Genomic DNA, 22,761 nt, shown 5'->3' with positions numbered 1-22,761 from the left:
TCCTACTGCACTGTATCATTCTGTATCGAAATGAAACTGGAAAGGACCTACCTCCTCCTCAAGAGGTTCGCTTTCAGTCTCACGTGGATCTGGATAATGTGTGAGGAACTGAGCTACGTAGGTCATGATTGACTTCTCATCGGGTTTGTCAACATCCACATCTGTGCATAAAAGAATCACTGTTAGAAATACACGTTCTGCTCCACTTCTGCAATACCGCACAACCATTTCTACGCTTCTCTCAGTCAACTGGTGCGAGACTGTCACTGAAACTGTTCACCTTTGCGCCTGGTGGCACAGAGCATACATTATCCCTAACTGCAACAGCTTTTATATAGCATCTTTAACACAGTGACATGTCCCAAGGTTCAACATGGCTGTACATCAGGCAGAACCTGACAGCAAACCAAAAACAAGGTGACCAACAGCTGAGAGAGGAAGCACGGCCGATGCTGGAGTCAGAGGTAACACAGTGTAGAGCTGGATGAACACAGCAGGCCGGGCAGCATCAGAGGAGCAGGAAAGCTAATGTTTTGGGTCAGGACCCTTCTTCAGAAAAGGGCCCTGACCCGAAACGTCAGCTTTCCTGCTCCTCTGATGCTGACCAGCCTACAGAGTGCCTCCAGCTCCACACTGTGTTGACCAAAATCTGAGATTTAAAAAGGGGTTGAAAGGAGTGTCTCAAAGGCAGAGGCAGAGGAAGTGAGTTGGTGAGGCTTTCAACATGTGGTGAGATGGTGGCAGAGTTGGGACACTACACCAGGAGCTCCTCTGCTCATCCCGTTTCTCTCCCTCTCTCCTCCCTTCTCTCAGCCTCGGGCACCTGACACCAGCCTCCGACTCCCGGCATTTCAAAGCAGGTTCGGAGGAGATGCCTGCTCGCTAGTGACCCGCAGCCCAAAGCAGGGGTGCCAGTGAACAGCGGCCAGGGAGGGGCGGGGATCGGGGGGGAGGGTTGAGTGCCACATGGAGGCCCCCCACCACGCTGCACCCCCCACACACCCCGCGTCTGCAGTAGCCTACTGTGAAGAGCCTTTGGAGAGGCACGATGGTGTTTCTGTTTTAATTTTGCTTCATGTTTTCCTGCCCTATGTTTATACAGTGTATAACTGTAATGTAACTGTCCTTTTCTTCATTTCCCTATTCCATAACTGAGTGCTGTATCTAGGTACTCTGTACCCAAGATGGTGCTGTAAGTCGTGACTTATAAAGTTTTTACTGTACTCATCCGAGTACACGTGACAATGAGGCTAATCCAATTCACGCGGCTATGTCCCAAACTCCAGAATTCCCTCCCTACATCTCTCAGTCTCTCTCCTTCCCCTTCCGCCTTTAATTCATACCTACCATCCTTCTCCTCTTTCAACAAAGCTTTCAGCCGTCTGATCTAACGTCTCTTCATGTATCTTGGAGTCATACTTTGTTTTCTAGCCCTTCCGTGAAATGCCTCGGAACATTTTGTGACATGGAAGGCGCTATATAAATACAAACCTCTGTTGCCATATGGAGACAAAGCCAGAGATTGGGGGCTAGATTCCTGAAGGCATTGTCACTAGAGTTGAGGTAATGGAAGCCACGGACAAAAACTGAAGTGTTGAGATCTCGGGGATGTAATGGGCTGTGACACAACTTGGATAACGGAGAAGAGCCTACGTGCATGGCCAGGTGCTGCTTTAAGAGGTGGTGAAGGGGCAGTGAACCATCTGGCTAGGCCTTGGTAGCCAACCGTTTTGGGCAGGGGCTGGCATCGAAACAATGTAGTGAGAAACGTGCTCTGACCACATCACCTCCCGTGAGGGTATGCTGTGCGGCCGCCCTGAGACCTGATTGGCCAGTTAGAATTGCAGGGTCAGTGATCTGGTACACCACACTGGCCAACGGAGCCCCTTCATCGGACGCCTCACTGAAGATGTCACCTAGCATGGCGACGAAACGTCAAAACGAGAACAAGCCAGCTTGGTGGGCAAGTCAACAACCTCACCCACAATCCTCTTTTCCTTCTCTGCTCCCAGCTTCTCCAGTCATTCCCCATAACCTCGAAACCACACTTATTGCTTTATTTTCTTGTCTAACCCTACCAGTAAATGTCTTCTAGACCCTCTTCTAAATCTTTATGGTCATCCTAAATACCTATGGAATGCCAGGAGATACCCAACCTGATAATACTGTCAAGTTTAGGTAGACCTAAAGACTAACCAAGAGCCAAACTCAGGTACCTTCAGGATCCAGGATCCTTGGAATTCCCAGTTGATTTTCAGCAATGGAGAAAGCACTTTCCAGGTTCTCCCGGTTCGACCGGCTCTGGACCTTCTCCAAGTCCGTCAGGTCCGGGCGGATAGCATGAATGACAGAATGAAAGGCAAGTCCACTCCTCCAGCTCTGCCCAAAATCCTTCACCTCGATACCAAGTCGCCTTCAAAACAGACAGCACATGCTTGTCAGAGGGCATAGGGCAGGGTGCAGAGTGCGAAGGGTACAGTCACAATCCACAAACAGCCAGATTTCCAAAGGCTGACCCACAGATGGGAGACAGGATGGATCTGCCGGAATTTACTAGCTCTCCAGCGATCTCCTTGTCTGTTGCAAACAGCCAATGAATTTGTACACGCCCTCTCTATATCAATGGGTTGGAGCTCAGCAGAGTCCCTGGGCCAATCCTAGAATTCAAGAGGGAGCTGTAAACCATCTGCTGGGGATCAGGAAGACTCCAATCGGAGGCCTTTTCAAACGAAAGAGTCTTGGGATTCTTAAGTGAAGCAGCCTTTGGTGCCTCCCTCACCCTTCACTCTCTAACCTCACAGTGAGGTCAAAGACAACGCACCATTTCCCACAAATGGGTGCAACTTGCCAACTGCAGTCACCAGGGCCTCCACTCGCTTCGCTTAAATTCAAATCAAAAGCAGTGCATCCAAACTGGGAGCCAAGACTGGGCCAGCACCTGAAACGGTGCCACAAGCCTGCATAATGTTCCCCTGGGGTCCACCTTCCCTCCCGTCCCAGGCTGTTTACACAGAGCCAGGGATTAGGATCCCACACCCTGACGCAGCCAATAGTCCATCCAGGTCTGAAAACCCCTGAAAGAAAGCCCAGTGGGATCCTCCGAGTTTCACAAAGGCTATAGCAACCAAAAAGTGGAAGTTCCTCACACCCTGGGTGTTCCCTTCATCCCCTTCCGCAGTGGTGGCCTGGCTAAACATTCACTCATGGGATGTGGGCATCACTGACAAGGCCAGCATTTATTGCCTATCCTCGATTGCCAATTAAGAGTCAACCAAATTGCTGAGGCTCTGGAGTCACGTGTACGCCAGACCAGGTCAGGATGGCAGATTCCCTTCCCTAAAGGTCACAGTGAACCAGATGGGTCTTTACAACAATTGTTACACGCTCGTCATTGGACTTTCAGTTTTAAAAATCAAAGTCTAATTTCACCGTCTGCCATGGATCAGATCTGAGCTCACGTCTCCAGAATTTTAGACAGAGGCTCTGGATTACTGGCATTATCACCAAGCCACCACTTCCCCTCAGTAACTGGGAGATAAGACCTCTCTCCCTCCATGACCTTATATGACTGCTCGCTGGGCATCAAAGACCTCTGAGTGGCCCTTCATCTTCAAGATCCCCTCAATTAAATTGCAAACTCTGGCTATGAATTGGCCACTTTTTGGGAAAATGACAACACGTATTAAAAGGCATCTGGATGGGTACATGAGTAGGAAGGGTTTAGAAGGATATGGGCCAAATGCTGGCAAATGGGACTAGATTTATTTAGGATATCTGGTCAACATGGGCGGGTTGGACCAAAGGGTCTGTTTCCATGTTCTTTGACTCTATGGCTGTTTTCCACAGCTCAGCCAGATGATGGATTTGAGGAACCTCAGGGAAACTCCCGAGTCCCAACAGATGGGACAGCACTAACTGCCAGCGTGAGAAGTTCACCCCCTGGTTACAGTAGATTCAATACGGGATTCCAGCATCTCCTCCTGTCCCCATCCAAAGTCTGAAAAGCACCTGACTGACAGGCTAAATGAATACAGGCAAACAGCCAGGCTCAATTAGCCAAAGGTCACATAACACCATGTTACAGTCCAAGAGGTTTGTTTGAAATCATGAGCTTTCAAAGCATAGCCCCTTCATCGGGTGAAGGAGCAGCGCTCCAAAAGCCTGTGATTTTAAATAAGCCTGCTGGACTATAACCTAGTGTCGTGTGCCTTCTGACTTTGTTCGCCCCAGTCCAACACTGGCACCTCCACGTCAGGATGAGTTAGGGATTAGGTCATGGTTCATACCCCTACGTGGCAAGCAGATGGGGGAAGGAGGCCAACAGGAGCTGCACAGCAGAAGGAGATACAAATTTGGCACTGCTGGGATCGAGTTTGAGGGCCCTTTAAAGGCATATGACCTCTTTATGGTCAGGGACGGGTGTCAGTTTCAGCAGCACAGTCTAATCCAACGAGCTCTGAGACCCGATCGCTGACAACAACGGAGCCCGCGGTGCGGCAGCTGCATTTAGATGCCTCTTGTACCCCTCATCCTCGCCCCCGCAGCCTGCTCAGCAACTCTACGTACCCCCCAACTCCATTCCCACTCGACCACCTCCAGAAGCCTCACTCTGACCCCTCATACCAAGTGGGAAACTTTGGACTGGCAGCACAAGTGGCAGCAACAGTGTATTGCACAGAAGAGAAAAATCACAGCAATAAGGAACAGGGAACAGTGCAGTACAGGAACAGGGCCTTTGGCCCAACAAGCCTGTGCTGACACGTTACACCTTTCTGGAACTGAAAGTCCCTCTGCCTCCACACTATACATACCCCTCTATTTCCTGCCGATTCATGTATCTGTCAAGATATCTCTTAAATGTTGCTATGGTATCCTCCTCCTCCACCACCTCCTCTGGAAGCACATTTCCAGGCATTTACCACCTTCATTGTTAAAAAAAAACCTGCCTCCCGCATCTCCTTTAAATTTACTGCTTTTACCTTAAATCTTATGCTCCCTAGTAATTGACATTTCCACGCTAGGAAAAGAACTCCAACCAGCCGTTATATCCATGCCTCAACATTTTGTAAACTTCTATCAGGTCACTCCTCAGCCACCGACATTCGAGTGAAACCAAACCAAGTTTGTCTAATCTCTCCTCATAGCAAATATCCTCCAAACCAGGCAACACCCCAGTAAACCACTTCTGCACTCTCTCCAATCCATAGAAAGGTTAGGGTTTTTCACAACCCAGAGCGGGGAAAGAACAAAAACAGAATGAATGTACAAATAATATTGGAGCTCCACTGAAGCATACAGCCCTTGTCAGGCTATGATATCTCACTCACACAATCTCACCAGTTCTTCCTTCTGGGAGAACGCGATTTCCTCCTGAAACAAATTTGTCTGGCAGATGCAAGGTTGGGATGTGCAAGGCTTTCAGCTGCAGAGGTGGGAGGTTTGGCCTCAGCTGAGGTCTGTAGCAGAACTCCCCAGTTTTCACCCAGCTTGAAACAGTGCCTGGCCATCAGTCATTTGGGAATAAAGACACCAAACTAGAGAGATGGGAGCTGGAGCAGCTCAGATTCCACGTCCAGCCCTTTCCACCATCCAATGAAAGGGCAGTCGCTTCTGTGACTTAACTCCAAGCAGCCACGTTTCACTCGGGAAAGAGTAACATCAACCTCAGCTCTAGTCCCTTGGTTGCAGTGGCCAGATGACAGGGGGCGGCGGGGGGGGGGGTTGTCGAGGTTACTTTGCCCATGCACTGGTCATGACTTTGTCATGTTCTGGGCGGGTGGGAGATGGGGAGTTTGAGGCAAGGGAAACTGGAAGGGTAAACTGGAAGTAAGATCATAGCCAGGCCCCAGCATCTCTCAACTCCACGTACCTCCCCAGAACGACACTGACCACTAGTGAGAGAGAGTGGCTGAGAGGGTAATCAAGCAGGTAACACAGGAAATGAGAGTTCGACAGACTGCTGTACAGAGACAGACAGACGAAGATGAAGACAGCAGAGACGGAGGTAGAGAGAAGGGGATAAAGAGAGAAACAGAGAGATGGAAACGGAGAGAGGAGAGAGATTTCATGATAAAGACAGATGGAGAATGAGAAAGAGATTGAGTACGAGACAATGAGATGAAGAGAGGGACAGAGAGAAAGATGGAGATAGTGGGAAAGTGAAACAGAGAGGGAGCGAAATGGAGAGAGAGAGAGAGAAGGAGAGGCAGAAAGTGAGAGGTAGAGAGGCAGAGAGGGGGAAAGAGAGATTCAGAGATAGAGAGAGAGAGAAAGAAGTTCTCTGTCTAGGTATAGGTAGTGAGTACACTCCCAAGGCTGCAGGATTCATCAGAGTCCTTCCAGTAGAGTGTGGCGGAAGGTAAGTAAGGATAGAGGAGTGGCCGGCGGGCGCTTAAAGATCTGTAATCAAAGATTCCACAGCAAGGCCGCCACCACCAATGGGAGAAGCTGTCATCAGGGTGACCCGGGGCTGCTACTGCACTGGGGTCTACCTTGTGGAACCCTAACCTAGGCCCCTGTCATCAGGGTGACCTGGGGCCACTCCTGCACTGGGGCCTACCTTGTGGAACCCTAACCTAGGCCCCTGTCATCAGGGTGACCTGGGGCCACTCCTGCACTGGGGCCTACCTTGTGGAACCCTAACCTAGGCCCCTGTCGTCAGGGTGCCTGGGGCTGCTCCTGCACTGGGGCCTACCTTGTGGAACCCTAACGCAGGCCCCTGTCGTCAGGGTGCCTGGGGCTACTCTGCACTGGAGCCTACCTCGAGGAACCCTAACCCAGGCCCCTGTCAGGGCATTGAGGTGGATGGCACCGGGAAAATACCACCTTTAGCATCTGATCCCAATCCTAGTGGGAACTGAAAACCCGACCCTCAGGCCTAACTCCAAAACATTAGCAGCACAAACCATTAGAAAAACAAACGATAACTCACTGCACTGGCATCTCCTTATACACTGGAAGGGGATATGAAGTGACACTCACTTTCCTACAGTGTAATGTACCCATTTCAGGAGAGCCTTCTTGGCACTGCCCCTGTATTTGGTGACAACCTTCCTCTTAGATGGGGGGCTCCCAGTCTCGGAGTTGGCGACACTGTCCACTGAGGAGGTGCTGCTGGATAGCGATGTTAGCAGCGTCAGGTTACTGGTCAGCTCTTCGATCTGTGAGTTGGAAGAGAAACCCGTGGTAAATGACGGGGTCCCACAACATAGCTGCTTAATTGCAAACGGGGCAGTGTAACAGAATTACAACCTGGAAGTATAAGATGATGGTCCAGATCAAACCCAGCACAATCGATGGCCTCCCGTCAACGATGTCAGTGGAGTTGATGTTAACCAGTTTAATCTGTAAGAAAAACACAGTTTGTTTTCAACATCCCATTGCACGCTTCACAAATTCCCCACAGCGTGAACGTACTACGTCATGCTATAACTTGCGTCTTTATCAAACTCATCTCCATGCCTGCGTCTCTTCGCCTTTTCTGCTCCTTCCCATTCCAATGAGTTGCAATGGAAGTAGTCAGAGACCTGATGGGGTGACATTATAGAGGTTTATAAAATCATGAGCGGCATGGACAGGGTGAAATAGAAAAGGTCTTTTCCCTGGGGCGGGGGAGTCCAAAACTAGAGGGCATAGGTTTAAGGTGAGAGGGGAAAAATTTAACAGGGGCAATGTTTTCACGCAGAGGGCGTTGCATGTTTGGAATGAGATGCCAGAGGAAGTGGTGCAGGCTGGTACAGTTGCAACATTTAAAAGGCATCTGGATGGGTACATGAATAGGAAGTGTTTAGAGGGATATGGGCCAAATGCTGGCAAGTGGGACTAGATTCATTTAGAATACCTGGTCGGCATGGATGAGTTTGACCCGAAGGGTCTATAACCATGCTGTACATCTCTATGATTCTATGACTCTATGACTAATAGCCCTGTCACTGTTAAGAAACAGAATGAAACACTTCTCATTCGCATAGTACTGTTAGCAACATCAGGACATCCTAAATGATTTCACCACCAATGAACTAGATTGTCCCCCTCCCCACCCACAAGGTGAAAGTGAGGGATCCTACCGCGACCTATCCAAACTACTTCATTGGAAGTTTTTACCTAATTGCTGTTTATGGAAGCTTACTGGTGAGACTTTAAGAGGGGTGTTTTATCCTGGTTTACTTTAGAGAGAGATTGGGAACAGGTGAAAAACAGTCTCTGAGAAGATAAACAGCTTGTGAAGCCTTGGGTGCTTTAAGTTAGAACAATAGAAACAGCCTGAATGAGCGTGGTTGAGCTCCCAAAGAACCAGGGTCTTTAGTTTTAGCTTTCAACAGTTGCTGTAGGGAGATAAAAGGGGGTGGAAGCTGTTTTTTCCCCCTCTCTCTCAGTTACAGCCAAAAGCTGGGAGTTCTCTGAGATAATGGGAACTGCAGATGCTGGAGAATTCCAAGATAATAAAATGTGAGGCTGGATGAACACAGCAGGCCCAGCAGCATCTCAGGAGCACAAAAGCTGACGTTTCGGGCCTAGACCCTTCATCAGAGAGGGGGATGGGGAGAGGGAACTGGAATAAATAGGGAGGGGGGGGAGGCGGACCGAAGACGGAGAGAAAAGAAGATAGGTGGAGAGAGTGTAGCTGGGGAGGTAGGGAGGGGATAGGTCAGTCCAGGGAAGACGGACAGGTCAAGGAGGTGGGATGAGGTTAGTAGATAGATGGGGGTGCGGCTTGGGGTGGGAGGAAGGGATGCGTGAGAGGAAGAACAGGTTAGGGAGGCAGAGACAGGTTGGACTGGTTTTGGGGTGCAGTGGGTGGGGGGGAAGAGCTGGGCTGGTTGTGTGGTACAGTGGGGGGAGGGGACGAACTGGGCTGGTTTAGGGATGCAGTAGGGGAAGGGGAGATTTTGAAACTGGTGAAGTCCACATTGATACCATTGGGCTGCAGGGTTCCCAGGTGGAATATGAGTTGCTGTTCCTGCAACCTTCGGGTGGCATCATTGTGGCACTGCAGGAGGCCCATGATGGACATGTCATCTAGAGAATGGGAGGGGGAGTGGAAATGGTTTGCGACTGGGAGGTGCAGTTGTTTGTTGCGAACTGAGCGGAGGTGTTCTGCAAAGCGGTCTCCAAGCCTCCGCTTGGTTTCCCCAATGTAGAGGATGCCACACCGGGTACAGTGGATACAGTATACCACATTGGCAGATGTGTAGGTGAACCTCTGCTTAATGTGGAATGTCATCTTGGGGCCTGGGATAGGGGTGAGGGAGGAGGTGTGGGGACAAGTGTAGCATTTCCTGCGGTTGTAGGGGAAGGTGCCGGGTGTGGTGGGGTTGGAGGGCAATATGGAGCGAACAAGGGAGTCACGGAGAGAGTGGTCTCTCCGGAAAGCAGACAGGGGTGGGGATGGAAAAATGTCTTGGGTGGTGGGGTCGGATTGTAAATGGCGGAAGTGTCGGAGGATGACGCGTTGTATCCGGAGGTTGGTAGGGTGGTGTGTGAGAACGAGGGGGATCCTCTTAGGGCGGTTGTAGCGGGGGCGGGGTGTGAGGGATGTGTTGCGGAAAATACGGGAGACGCGGTCAAGGGCGATCTCGATCACTGTGGGGGGAAAGTTGCGGTCCTTAAAGAACTTGGACATCTGGGATGTGCGGGAGTGGAATGTCTTATTGTGGGAGCAGATGCGGCGGAGGCGGAGGAATTGGGAATAGGGGATGGAATTTTTGCAGGAGGGTGGCTGGGAGGAGGTGTATTCTAGGTAGCTGTGGGAGTCGGTGGGCTTGAAATGGACATCAGTTACAAGCTGGTTGCCTGAGATGGAGACTGAGAGCTCCAGGAAGGTGAGGGATGTGCTGGAGATGGCCCAGGTGAACTGAAGGTTGGGGTGGAAGGTGTTGATGAAGTGGATGAACTGTTCGAGCTCCTCTGGGGAGCAAGAGGCAGCGCCGATACATTCATCAATGTACCGGAGGAAGAGGTGGGGTTTGGGGCCTGTGTAGGTGCAGAAGAGGGACTGTTCCATGTAACCTACAAAGAGGCAGGCATGGCTGGGGCCCATGCGGGCACCCATGGCCACCCCCTTATTCTGTAGGAAGTGGGAGGAGTCAAAAGAGAAGTTGTTGAGTGTGAGGACGAGTTCAGCTAGGCGGATGAGAGTGTCGGTGGAGGGGGACTGGTCGGGCCTGCGGGACAGGAAGAAGCGGAGGGCCTTGAGGCCATCTCCATGCGGAATGCAGGTGTACAGGGACTGGACGTCCATGGTGAATATGAGGTGTTGGGGGCCAGGGAATTGGAAGTCCTGGAGGAGGTGGAGGGCGTGGGTGGTGTCACGGACATAGTTGGGGAGTTCCTGGACCAAAGGGGAGAAAATGGAGTCCCGATAGGTGGAGATGAGTTCGGTGGGGCAGGAACAGGCTGAGACGATGGGTCGACCAGGGCAGGCAGGTTTGTGGATTTTGGGAAGGAGATAGAAACGGGCCGTGCGGGGTTGGGGAACAATGAGGTTGGAGGCTGTGGGTGGGAGGTCCCCTGAGGTGATGAGGTCGTGAATGGTGTTGGAGATGATGGTTTGGTGCTCGGGTGTGGGGTCATGATCGAGGAGGCGGTAGGAGGTGGTGTCGGAGAGTTGGCGTCTGGCCTCGGCGATGTAGAGGTCAGTGCGCCATACTACCAATGTGCCACCCTTGTCTGCGGGTTTGATGGTGAGGTTGGGGTTGGAGCGGAGGGAGCGGAGGGCTGCCCGTTCTGCGGGGGAGAGGTTGGAGTGGGTGAGAGGGGTGGAGAGGTTGAGGCGGTTAATGTCTCGACGGCAGTTGGAGATGAAGAGGTCGAGGGAGGGTAGGAGGCCTGGGGGTGGTGTCCAGGAGGAGGACTTGTGTTGGAAGCGGGTGAACAACTGCACCTCCCAGTCGCAAACCATTTCCACTCCCCCTCCCATTCTTTAGATGACATGTCCATCATGGGCCTCCTGCACTGCCACAATGATGCCACCCGAAGGTTGCAGGAACAGCAACTCATATTCCGCCTGGGAACCCTGCAGCCTAATGGTATCAATGTGGACTTCACCAGCTTCAAAATCTCCCCTTACCCTACTGCATCCCTAAACCAGCCCAGTTCGTCCCCTCCCCCCACTGCACCACACAACCAGCCCAGCTCTTCCCACCCACCCACTGCATCCCAAAACCAGTCCAACCTGTCTCTGCCTCCCTAACCTGTTCTTCCTCTCACCCATCCCTTCCTCCCACCCCAAGCCGCACCCCCATCTACCTACTAACCTCATCCCACCTCCTTGACCTGTCCGTCTTCCCTGGACTGACCTATCCCCTCCCTACCTCCCCACCTATACTCTCTCCACCTATCTTCTTTACTCTCCATCTTCGGTCTGCCTCCCCCTCTCTCCCTATTTATTCCAGAACCCTCACCCCATCCCCCTCTCTGATGAAGGGTCTAGGCCTGAAACATCAGCTTTTGTGCTCCTGAGATGCTGCTTGGCCTGCTGTGTTCATCCAGCCTCACATTTTATTAGCTGGGAGTTCTCTGCCTGCTACAGGAGTTGCATGTGAGACATTCTGTTTTCTGAATTTGCCTTTTGCCAGGTGTGTGTTTGTGGGATGTTACTATATTGGAACAGTTAATTAATAATAGTTACTGTTGCTTCAATTCTGTCAAATTTTCCAACAGAGTTAAGTTATTCCAATTCTTTCTTTCTTTTGTTGTATTTTAATTATAATGGGTAAATAAAGTCTGTTTTGCTTTAAATGCAGTAGTTTGACTAGCCAAACTGCATCTGGAACACCAATCCCTTACATTTACCTTTAAAATAAGAGAAGGTTAGGATCTAGGCCATCTCCTGATATTTTGCAGGGGCTGATCTGGTCCTTAACACAGTGCCCAAATTAGCTCTGTATATGCCACTTAATTATCCCACCTAAATAGATCATAGGGCTACACTCCCATGACACACTCTTCCTATCAAAGTTATCTCAGAGTTACAGATTTGTAGAACACTTCTGAAACGTCAGCTTTCTAAATTTAAAAAAATGCAAAAATGCCAACACAAAACAAACCCAGATCACTGTGTCCTAGACACTTTGAAGGCATCTGTCAAGAAATGTTGTAAATTAACCAAGAAGGTTTCACTGAGGAGGAGGTCTGTTCTGCTAATGGAAACTGTTGACAAGTCTCCTGCACTAGAGGAAGAGATACTGAAGAAAGCTATGTCAGTAACAGCATTCAGCAGCAAAACAACTGTGCACTTAAAAATCTCAAAGAGCAATTACCATTAACAACACAGAGCCAGCAGAGGAAATATTAGCGAGAGTCTCAAAAGTTGGATCAAAGAGATGAGTTTTGAGGAGGAGAGGAGGGAGGAAGCGGAGGGGTTTATGGAGGGCATATCAAAGCGTGGGATGTAGGTGGTGAAGAATTTGTGCTGAATTTCAGGACATGAGTACATTTCCACTAGAAAGGCTGTCACACATGGGAGATTCCATTTGATGAAGAATGGGGAATGAACATTTGTGCATTAATGGTTTTCCACGGATGGGGGAATATGAAACAGCAAACAGCACAGAACAGAAACAAAACCAGGCTGTAAAATGAGTTTGTATGATGCTGAAATCACTGACCGGTGATCCTCTGTAGACCGACTGGGAGCGAGGCAAAAGGAATTAAAGAGAATTTGCGTTTGGTTAGTCAAGTGCTCTGCTGTATCTGCACACAACGCGACCATTAGCTGTTCCATCCCAATTATTTACAAGGTCTATGGCTTCAATGTTAATTTCACAAGTCAATTTGTGAGCTCTTGTGGGCTCCTGTCAACATGCAACATGTTTAGTGTTCAATTTCCTGCCAGCAATGCCAGCTCATGAATATTTCACAGTTTCATACGTTATTCCTTCTCCCATGATTCACACAAAGAGCCCTAACCTGTTTACCTCAAAGGAATTAACCTTCACCAGCAGCACAGAAGGAGGAAGACACTCAGGCCTGGGCTGCAGCTCAGCTAAATCCTGACTGAACTGCACTTCAACTCTATTTGCCATTATTCCACCTTCCCTACCGAATATTTATCGATCTCACCCCTGAAAGCCTCAACTGTTCACCGACATCCACAACCAGAATTCCAGACTTCCACGACTTGTGTGAATATGTGTGTCCAAAGGTCATTCTGAAACAACCTTAGTTCTAAGTTCATGGTGGCAGCCCCTCGTTCTGGATGGTAGCCCCTCATTCTGGAGTCCCCCACCAGACGATGTGGTCTCGCTGTGGTCCATTTCTTTCGATTCTGCTCTTAGCATTTTAAACACCTCAAGCAACCTTCTAAATACAAGTCAGCCTGAGACAAGGGATGGAACAGTGGCTGAGTGGTTAGCAGTGCTGCCTCACAGCACCAGGGACCTCCATTCAATGCTAACAGCATTGGATAGAGTTTGCACGCTCTTCCCTGTGTCTGCATTGGTTTTCTCTGGGTGCTCCAGTTTCCTCTCCCAGATGAAAGGTGTACAGGTTGGGCATGGGAAATGCAGGGTTACAGGGATAACATAGGGGGCTGGATCTGGGTGGGATGCTCTTTGGAGGGTCAGTATGAGCCAAATGGCCTGTTGCCACACAGTAGCGATTCCATGATACCTCCTTTATTTTAAAAAATCTCTGCGGAATTTAACCATTTAAGTACATTATATTGTTCTGGCTATAATGATAAAATGTTAAGATTTCAAACATAGTATAGTGGGTGTCCAGCAGCACATACTTCAGATTCACCAGCATTTTGCCCACTATTTTGAATGTAAACTGCATTAGACATGTTTTCTGTCTCTCTCAGCAGTTGGAGTGAGGAGGTAAATGCAATTTCACTTGCCGGATCGATCCATTTTATTTGTTTCACCGGCACTCTGCAAGTGACCAGGATGGGTGTTTCATTGATAATGGGAACTGCAGATGCTGGAGAATCCAAGATAATAAAATGTGAGGCTGGATGAACACAGCAGGCCCAGCGGCATCTCAGGAGCACAAAAGCTGACGTTTCGGGCCTAGACCCTTCATCAGAAAGGGGGATGGGGTGAGGGAACTGGAATAAATAGGGAGAGAGGGGGAGGCGGACCGAAGATGGAGAGAAAAGAAGATAGGTGGAGAGGAGAGTATAGGTGGGGAGGTAGGGAGGGGATAGGTCGGTCCAGGGAAGACGGACAGGTCAAGGAGGTGGGATGAGGTTAGTAGGTAGGAGATGGAGGTGCGGCTTGCGTTGGGAGGAAGGGATGGGTGAGAGGAAGAACCGGTTACGGAGGCTGAGGCAGGTTGGACTGGTTTTAGGATGCAGTGGGCGGAGGGGAAGAGCTGGGCTGGTTGTGTGGTGCAGTGGGGGGAGGGGACGAACTGGGCTGGTTTTGGGATGTGGTGGGGGAAGGGGAGATTTTGAAGCTGGTGAAGTCCACATTGATACCATTGGGCTGCAGGGTTCCCAAGCGGAATATGAGTTGCTGTTCCTGCAACCTTCGGGTGGCATCATTGTGGCACTGCAGGAGGCCCATGATGGACATGTCATCTAAAGAAAGGGAGGGGGAGTGGAAATGGTTTGCGACTGGGAGGTGCAGTTGTTTATTGCGAACCGAGCGGAGGTGTTCTGCAAAGCGGTCCCCAAGCCTCCGCTTGGTTTCCCCAATGTAGAGGTAGCCACACCGGGTACAGTGGATGCAGTATACCACATTGGCAGATGTGCAGGTGAACCTCTGCTTAATATGAAAAGTCGTCTTGGGGCCTGGGATAGGGGTGAGGGAGGAGGTGTGGGGGCAAGTGTAGCATTTCCTGTAGTTGCAGGGGAAGGTGCCGAGTGTGGTGGGGTTGGAGGGCAGTGTGGAGCGAACAAGGGAGTCACGGAGAGAGTGGTCTCTCCGGAAAGCAGACAGGGGTGGGGATGGAAAAATGTCTTGGGTGGTGGGGTCGGATTGTAGATGGCGGAAGTGTCAGAGGATGACGCGTTGTATCCGGAGGTTGGTGGGGTGGTGCGTGAGAACGAGGGGGGTCCTCTTGGGGTGGTTGTGGGAGGGGCGGGGTGTGAGGGATGTGTTGCGGGAAATGCGGGAGACGCGGTCAAGGGCGTTCTCGACCACTGTGGGGGGAAAGTTGCGGTCCTTGAAGAACTTGGACATCTGGGATTTGCGGGAGTGGAATGCCTCATCGTGGGAGCAGATGCGGCGGAGGCGGAGGAATTGGGAATAGGGGATGGAATTTTTGCAGGAGGGTGGCTGGGAGGAGGTGTATTCTAGGTGGCTGTTGGAGTCGGTGGGCTTGAAATTGACATCAGTTACAAGCCGGTTGCCTGAGATGGAGACTGAGAGATCCAGGAAGGTGAGGCATGTGCTGGAGATGGCCCAGGTGAACTGAAGGTTGGGGTGGAAGGTGTTGGTGAAGTGGATGAACTGTTTGAGCTCCTCTGGGGAGCAAGAGGCGGCGCCGATACAGTCATCAATGTACCGGAGGAAGAGGTGGGGTTTGGGGCCTGTGTAGGTGCGGAAGAGGGACTGTTCCACGTAACCTACAAAGAGGCAGGCATAGCTGGGGCCCATGCGGGTGCCCATGGCCATCCCCTTAGTCTGTAGGAAGTGGGAGAAATCGAAAGAGAATTTGTTGAGGGTGAGGACGAGTTCGGCTAGGCGGATGAGGGTGTCGGTGGAGGGGGACTGGTTGGGCTTGCGAGACAGGAAGAAGCGGAGGGCCTTGAGCCCATCTGCATGCGGAATGCAGGTGTATAGGGACTGGACGTCCATGGTGAATATGAGGTGTTGGGGGCCAGAGAATTGGAAGTCCTGGAGGAGGTGGAGGGCGTGGGTGATGTCACGGATATAGGTGGGGAGTTCCTGGACCAAAGGGGAGAAAATGGAGTCCAGATAGGTGGAGATGAGTTCGGTGGGGCAGGAGCAGGCTGAGACGATGGGTCGACCAGGGCAGGCAGGTTTGTGGATTTTGGGAAGGAGATAGAAACGGGCCGTGCGGGGTTGCGGAGCAATGAGGTTGGAGGCTGTGGGTGGTTTTGGGAAGGAGATAGAAATGGGCCGTGCGGGTTGGGGAACAATGAGGTTGGATTTTGGGAAGGAGATACCGCAACTTTCCCCCCACAGTGGTCGAGAGCCACCCCATCAACCTCCGGATACAACGCATCATCCTCCGACGCTTCCGCCATCTACAATCTGACCCCACCACCCAAGACATTTTTCCATCCCCACCCCTGTCTGCTTTCCGGAGAGACCACTCTCTCCGTGACTCCCTTGTTCGCTCCACACTCCCCTCCAACCCCACCACACTCGGCACCTTCCCCTGCAACTGCAGGAAATGCTACACTTGCCCCCACACCTCCTCCCTCACCCCTATCCCAGGCCCCAAGATGACTTTCCATATTAAGCAGAGGTTCACCTGCACATCTGCCAATGTGGTATACTGCATCCACTGTACCCGGTGTGGCATCCTCTACTTTGGGGAAACCAAGCGGAGGCTTGGGGACCGCTTTGCAGAACACCTCCGCTCGGTTCGCAATAAACAACTGCACCTCCCAGTCGCAAACCATTTCCACTCCCCCTCCCATTCTTTAGATGACATGTCCATCATGGGCCTCCTGCACTGCCACAATGATGCCACCCGAAGGTTGCAGGAACAGCAACTAATATTCCGCTTGGGAACCCTGCAGCCCAATGGTATCAATGTGGACTTCACCAGCTTCAAAATCTCCCCTTCCCCCACCGCATCCCAAAACCAGCCCAGTTCGTCCCCTCCCCGCACTGCACCACACAACCAGCCCACTCCTTCCCCTCCGCCCACTGCATCTCAAAACCAGTCCAACCTGTCTCTGCCTCCCTAACCTGTTCTTCCTCTCACCCATCCCTTCCTCCCAACGCAAGCCGCACCTCCATCTCCTACCTACTAACCTCATCCCACCTCCTTGACCTGTCCGTCTTCCCTGGACTGACCTATCCCCTCCCTACCTCCCCACCTACACTCTCTCCACCTATCTTCTTTTCTCTCCATCTTCGGTCCGCCTCCCCCTCTCTCCCTATTTATTCCAGTTCCCTCTCCCCATCCCCCTTTCTGATGAAGGGTCTAGGCCCGAAACGTCAGCTTTTGTGCTCCTGAGATGCTGCTGGGCCTGCTGTGTTCATCCAGCCTCACATTTTGTTACCTTGGGTGTTTCATTGGTTAGCACTGCTGCCTCACAACACCAGGGACCCAGGCTCGATCCCAACTCTGGGTGCCTGTCTATGTGGTGATTGCACATGCTCCCTGTGTCTGCATGGGTTTCCTCCCACTGTCCAAAGATGTCCAGGTTAGGTAGGTTGGCCATGCTAAATTACTGATAGTGTTCAGAGATGTGTAGATTAGGTGTGTTAGCTAAGGCAAGTGCAGGGTTGTTGGGGGCGATCCTCTTTGAAGGGTCAGTGTGGTCTTATTGGGTCAAAGGGCCTGTTTCCACATTGTAGAGATTCTGTAACCAAATTCCCCACAGCAACAATTTTATTTCCACTGGACACATTGTTTTGTTTGTCATTTTATGCTAAATGTCACCTTAATTGGTAATTATTTCAGCTTTATTTCCAAAAAGAGCCTCCACACTCTTTTGTTATTTTCCCCTAATCTATAGCTGTTGTCTTTTTACACAATTCATTCCATAGAATCAACACCGAAATGTCGCCAAGGTGATGCAATGCCCAGCAGTTTTAAGCAGTGAAGATACAGCAGTGTGAAGTCCTTTAAATCCCTGGGTATTCCTAGTATGGGAAGCTGGGTGGACTGAAACAGGAAAATGGGGCACTAGGGATTTTAACCCCATCCTGCGCCATCTGAGAATTCCAGCAAGGTGGAGGAGAAAGGGTCGGAGTGGGACTCACAGGGTATTCCTTTTGGGACACAGTCACACAGACTGACATTAGGAAGCCAGCAATTTCCCCAAAGGTGCACTCCGATCAGAAACTAAATTGATCCTTTGGCCGAGTTGGCAAGATGGGTGTAACAGTCATAAAAAGCAGGATGGGGCCAGAGATGGCGAAAGTCTGGTTATAGAATGAATCCTCAGATAATGGGACTACTTCCAGTGGACAGAACAATGTTTTTTTAAAGAAGTATTTTTAAAATGATGATCACTTTAATTGGAAAAGATTATTTCCTCTGGTATTTTGGTAAGGTCACTGGATTAGTAAACTAGAGGTTCAGGCTAGTGCTGATGGGTTTTAAATTCAATTAACAAACCTGGAATAGAAAGCTAGTCTCAATAATGGTGACCATGACAAGCTTGAATGATGGGTGCAAAAGGTCACTTTTGTCCTGTAGGGAAAGCAATCTGCTGTCTTTACTTCCTCCTCAAAAGTGGTTGACTAAGCCTCCTAGTTTGAGGTGCAATTCGGGATGGGCAACAAATGAACCACAGGAGAATCTCCACAGTGCAGACGCCGGCCATTTGGTCCACATTGAGCCTTCTGTGAACATCCCACCCATCCCTGTAATCCTGAATTTCCCATGGCTAATCCAGCTAGCCTGCATAGGAAACCAGAGCGTCCAGAGGGATCCCACAGAGAGACAGGGAGAAGGGTGGAATTGAATCCAGGTCCCTGGCGCTGTGAGGCAGTACTGCTAACCACTAAGCTACTGTGCCACCCAAAATGCTGGGCTAGCAGTGCCACACACTTCACCTAAAAGACACAATAATAAAGAAAGCACAGAGATAATGGGAACTGCAGATGCTGGAGAATCCAAGATAATAAAGTGCGAAGCTGGATGAACACAGCAGGCCAAGCAGCATCTCAGGAGCACAAAAGCTGACGTTTCGGGCCTAGACCCTTGGGGCCACAACCACCCCCACAGGATCTCCCTCGTTCTCACACACCACCCCACCAACCTCCGGATACAACGCATCATCCTCTGACACTTCCGCCATCTATAATCTGATCCCACCACTAAAGACATTTTTCCATCCCCACACTTGTCTGCCTTCCAGAGAGACCACTCTCTCCGTGGCTCCCTTGTTCGCTCCACACTCCCCTCCAACCCCACCACACTCGGCACCTTCCCCTGCAACTGCAGGAAATGCTACACTTGCCCCCACACCTCCTCCCTCACCCCTATCCCAGGCCCCAAGATGACTTTCCATATTAAGCAGAGGTTCACCTGCACATCTGCCAATGTGGTATACTGCATCCACTGTACCCGGTGTGGCATCCTCTACTTTGGGGAAACCAAGCGGAGGCTTGGGGACCGCTTTGCAGAACACCTCCGCTCGGTTCGCAATAAACAACTGCACCTCCCAGTCGCAAACCATTTCCACTCCCCCTCCCATTCTTTAGATGACATGTCCATCATGGGCCTCCTGCACTGCCACAATGATGCCACCCGAAGGTTGCAGGAACAGCAACTAATATTCCGCTTGGGAACCCTGCAGCCCAATGGTATCAATGTGGACTTCACCAGCTTCAAAATCTCCCCTTCCCCCACCGCATCCCAAAACCAGCCCAGTTCGTCCCCTCCCCGCACTGCACCACACAACCAGCCCACTCCTTCCCCTCCGCCCACTGCATCTCAAAACCAGTCCAACCTGTCTCTGCCTCCCTAACCTGTTCTTCCTCTCACCCATCCCTTCCTCCCAACGCAAGCCGCACCTCCATCTCCTACCTACTAACCTCATCCCACCTCCTTGACCTGTCCGTCTTCCCTGGACTGACCTATCCCCTCCCTACCTCCCCACCTACACTCTCTCCACCTATCTTCTTTTCTCTCCATCTTCGGTCCGCCTCCCCCTCTCTCCCTATTTATTCCAGTTCCCTCTCCCCATCCCCCTTTCTGATGAAGGGTCTAGGCCCGAAACGTCAGCTTTTGTGCTCCTGAGATGCTGCTGGGCCTGCTGTGTTCATCCAGCCTCACATTTTGTTACCTTGGGTGTTTCATTGGTTAGCACTGCTGCCTCACAACACCAGGGACCCAGGCTCGATCCCAACTCTGGGTGCCTGTCTATGTGGTGATTGCACATGCTCCCTGTGTCTGCATGGGTTTCCTCCCACTGTCCAAAGATGTCCAGGTTAGGTAGGTTGGCCATGCTAAATTACTGATAGTGTTCAGAGATGTGTAGATTAGGTGTGTTAGCTAAGGCAAGTGCAGGGTTGTTGGGGGCGATCCTCTTTGAAGGGTCAGTGTGGTCTTATTGGGTCAAAGGGCCTGTTTCCACATTGTAGAGATTCTGTAACCAAATTCCCCACAGCAACAATTTTATTTCCACTGGACACATTGTTTTGTTTGTCATTTTATGCTAAATGTCACCTTAATTGGTAATTATTTCAGCTTTATTTCCAAAAAGAGCCTCCACACTCTTTTGTTATTTTCCCCTAATCTATAGCTGTTGTCTTTTTACACAATTCATTCCATAGAATCAACACCGAAATGTCGCCAAGGTGATGCAATGCCCAGCAGTTTTAAGCAGTGAAGATACAGCAGTGTGAAGTCCTTTAAATCCCTGGGTATTCCTAGTATGGGAAGCTGGGTGGACTGAAACAGGAAAATGGGGCACTAGGGATTTTAACCCCATCCTGCGCCATCTGAGAATTCCAGCAAGGTGGAGGAGAAAGGGTCGGAGTGGGACTCACAGGGTATTCCTTTTGGGACACAGTCACACAGACTGACATTAGGAAGCCAGCAATTTCCCCAAAGGTGCACTCCGATCAGAAACTAAATTGATCCTTTGGCCGAGTTGGCAAGATGGGTGTAACAGTCATAAAAAGCAGGATGGGGCCAGAGATGGCGAAAGTCTGGTTATAGAATGAATCCTCAGATAATGGGACTACTTCCAGTGGACAGAACAATGTTTTTTTAAAGAAGTATTTTTAAAATGATGATCACTTTAATTGGAAAAGATTATTTCCTCTGGTATTTTGGTAAGGTCACTGGATTAGTAAACTAGAGGTTCAGGCTAGTGCTGATGGGTTTTAAATTCAATTAACAAACCTGGAATAGAAAGCTAGTCTCAATAATGGTGACCATGACAAGCTTGAATGATGGGTGCAAAAGGTCACTTTTGTCCTGTAGGGAAAGCAATCTGCTGTCTTTACTTCCTCCTCAAAAGTGGTTGACTAAGCCTCCTAGTTTGAGGTGCAATTCGGGATGGGCAACAAATGAACCACAGGAGAATCTCCACAGTGCAGACGCCGGCCATTTGGTCCACATTGAGCCTTCTGTGAACATCCCACCCATCCCTGTAATCCTGAATTTCCCATGGCTAATCCAGCTAGCCTGCATAGGAAACCAGAGCGTCCAGAGGGATCCCACAGAGAGACAGGGAGAAGGGTGGAATTGAATCCAGGTCCCTGGCGCTGTGAGGCAGTACTGCTAACCACTAAGCTACTGTGCCACCCAAAATGCTGGGCTAGCAGTGCCACACACTTCACCTAAAAGACACAATAATAAAGAAAGCACAGAGATAATGGGAACTGCAGATGCTGGAGAATCCAAGATAATAAAGTGCGAAGCTGGATGAACACAGCAGGCCAAGCAGCATCTCAGGAGCACAAAAGCTGACGTTTCGGGCCTAGACCCTTGGGGCCACAACCACCCCCACAGGATCTCCCTCGTTCTCACACACCACCCCACCAACCTCCGGATACAACGCATCATCCTCTGACACTTCCGCCATCTATAATCTGATCCCACCACTAAAGACATTTTTCCATCCCCACACTTGTCTGCCTTCCAGAGAGACCACTCTCTCCGTGGCTCCCTTGTTCGCTCCACACTCCCCTCCAACCCCACCACACCCAGCACCTTCCCCTGCAACCGCAGGAAATGCTACACTTGCCCCCACACCTCCTCCCTCACCCCCATCCCAGGCCCCAAGATGACATTCCACATTAAGCAGAGGTTCACCGGCACATCTGCCAATGTGGTATACTGTATCCACTGTACCCAGTGAGGCTTCCTCTACATTGAGGAAACCAAGCGGAGGCTTGGGGACCGCTTTGCAGAACACCTCCGCTCGGTTTGCAACAAACAACTGCTCCTCCCAGTCGCAAACCATTTCCACTCCCCCTCCCATTCTTTAGATGACATGTCCATCATGGGCCTCCTGCAGTGCCACAATGATGCCACCCGAAGGTTGCAGGAACAGCAACTCATATTCTGCTATGGAACCTTGCAGCCCAATGGTATCAATGTGGACTTCACAAGCTTCAAAATCTCCCCTTCCCCTACTGCATCACACAACCAGCCCAGTTCGTCCCCTCCCGCTACTGCATCCCAAAACCAGCCCAGCCTGTCTCCACTTCCCTAACCTGTTCTTCCTCTCACCCATCCCTTCCTCCCACCCCAAGCCGCACCCCCATCTACCTACTAACCTCATCCCACCTCCTTGACCTGTCTGTCTTCCCTGGACTGACCTATCCCCTCCCTACCTCCCCACCTATACTCTCTCCACCTATCTTCTTTTCTCTCCATCTTCGGTCTGCCTCCCCCTCTCTCCCTATTTATTCCAGTTCCCTCTCCCCATCCCCCTCTCTGATGAAGGGTCTAGGCCCGAAACGTCAGCTTTTGCGCTCCTGAGATGCTGCTTGGTCTGCTGTGTTCATCCAGCTTCGCACTTTATTAATAAAGAAAGCACAGCCCTGTTCTCATTCAATAGGCACACACTACAGCAATGATTAGTGCTCTTAAAAACAGAATGAACTGTGGGTGCTGGAAATCAGAAACAAAAACAGCAATTGCTAGGAAAAACTCAGTAGCATCCGTGGAGAGAAATCAGAGTTAATGTTTCGGGTCCAGAGA

At 50.6% G+C, this 22,761-nt stretch overlaps 1 protein-coding gene across 10 annotated transcripts in view; it reads right to left on the bottom strand.

Moving 5' to 3' along the window:
* The window catches only part of syne1b (spectrin repeat containing, nuclear envelope 1b), a 504,959-nt gene that overhangs the window by 393,890 nt on the left and 88,308 nt on the right, over nucleotides 1-22,761 (bottom strand). For 8 of the 10 annotated variants that reach the window (XM_059648367.1, XM_059648370.1, XM_059648364.1 and 5 more), the window contains exons 5-9: nucleotides 12,609-12,629; nucleotides 7,252-7,344; nucleotides 6,982-7,160; nucleotides 2,217-2,413; nucleotides 52-161 (exon numbers count right to left, since the gene is read on the bottom strand). In XM_059648367.1, the coding sequence (XP_059504350.1) occupies nucleotides 52-161; nucleotides 2,217-2,413; nucleotides 6,982-7,160; nucleotides 7,252-7,344; nucleotides 12,609-12,629 (600 nt within the window). The remainder of the gene's footprint in view (nucleotides 1-51; nucleotides 162-2,216; nucleotides 2,414-6,981; nucleotides 7,161-7,251; nucleotides 7,345-12,608; nucleotides 12,630-22,761) is intronic. The other 2 variants (XM_059648374.1, XM_059648372.1) reach the window with 1 other exon arrangement.

This window comes from Stegostoma tigrinum, chromosome 9 (assembly GCF_030684315.1).
Source record: "Stegostoma tigrinum isolate sSteTig4 chromosome 9, sSteTig4.hap1, whole genome shotgun sequence".
NCBI classification, from domain to species: domain Eukaryota; kingdom Metazoa; phylum Chordata; class Chondrichthyes; order Orectolobiformes; family Stegostomatidae; genus Stegostoma; species Stegostoma tigrinum.
This window is presented reverse-complemented; position numbering and strand designations above follow the sequence as displayed.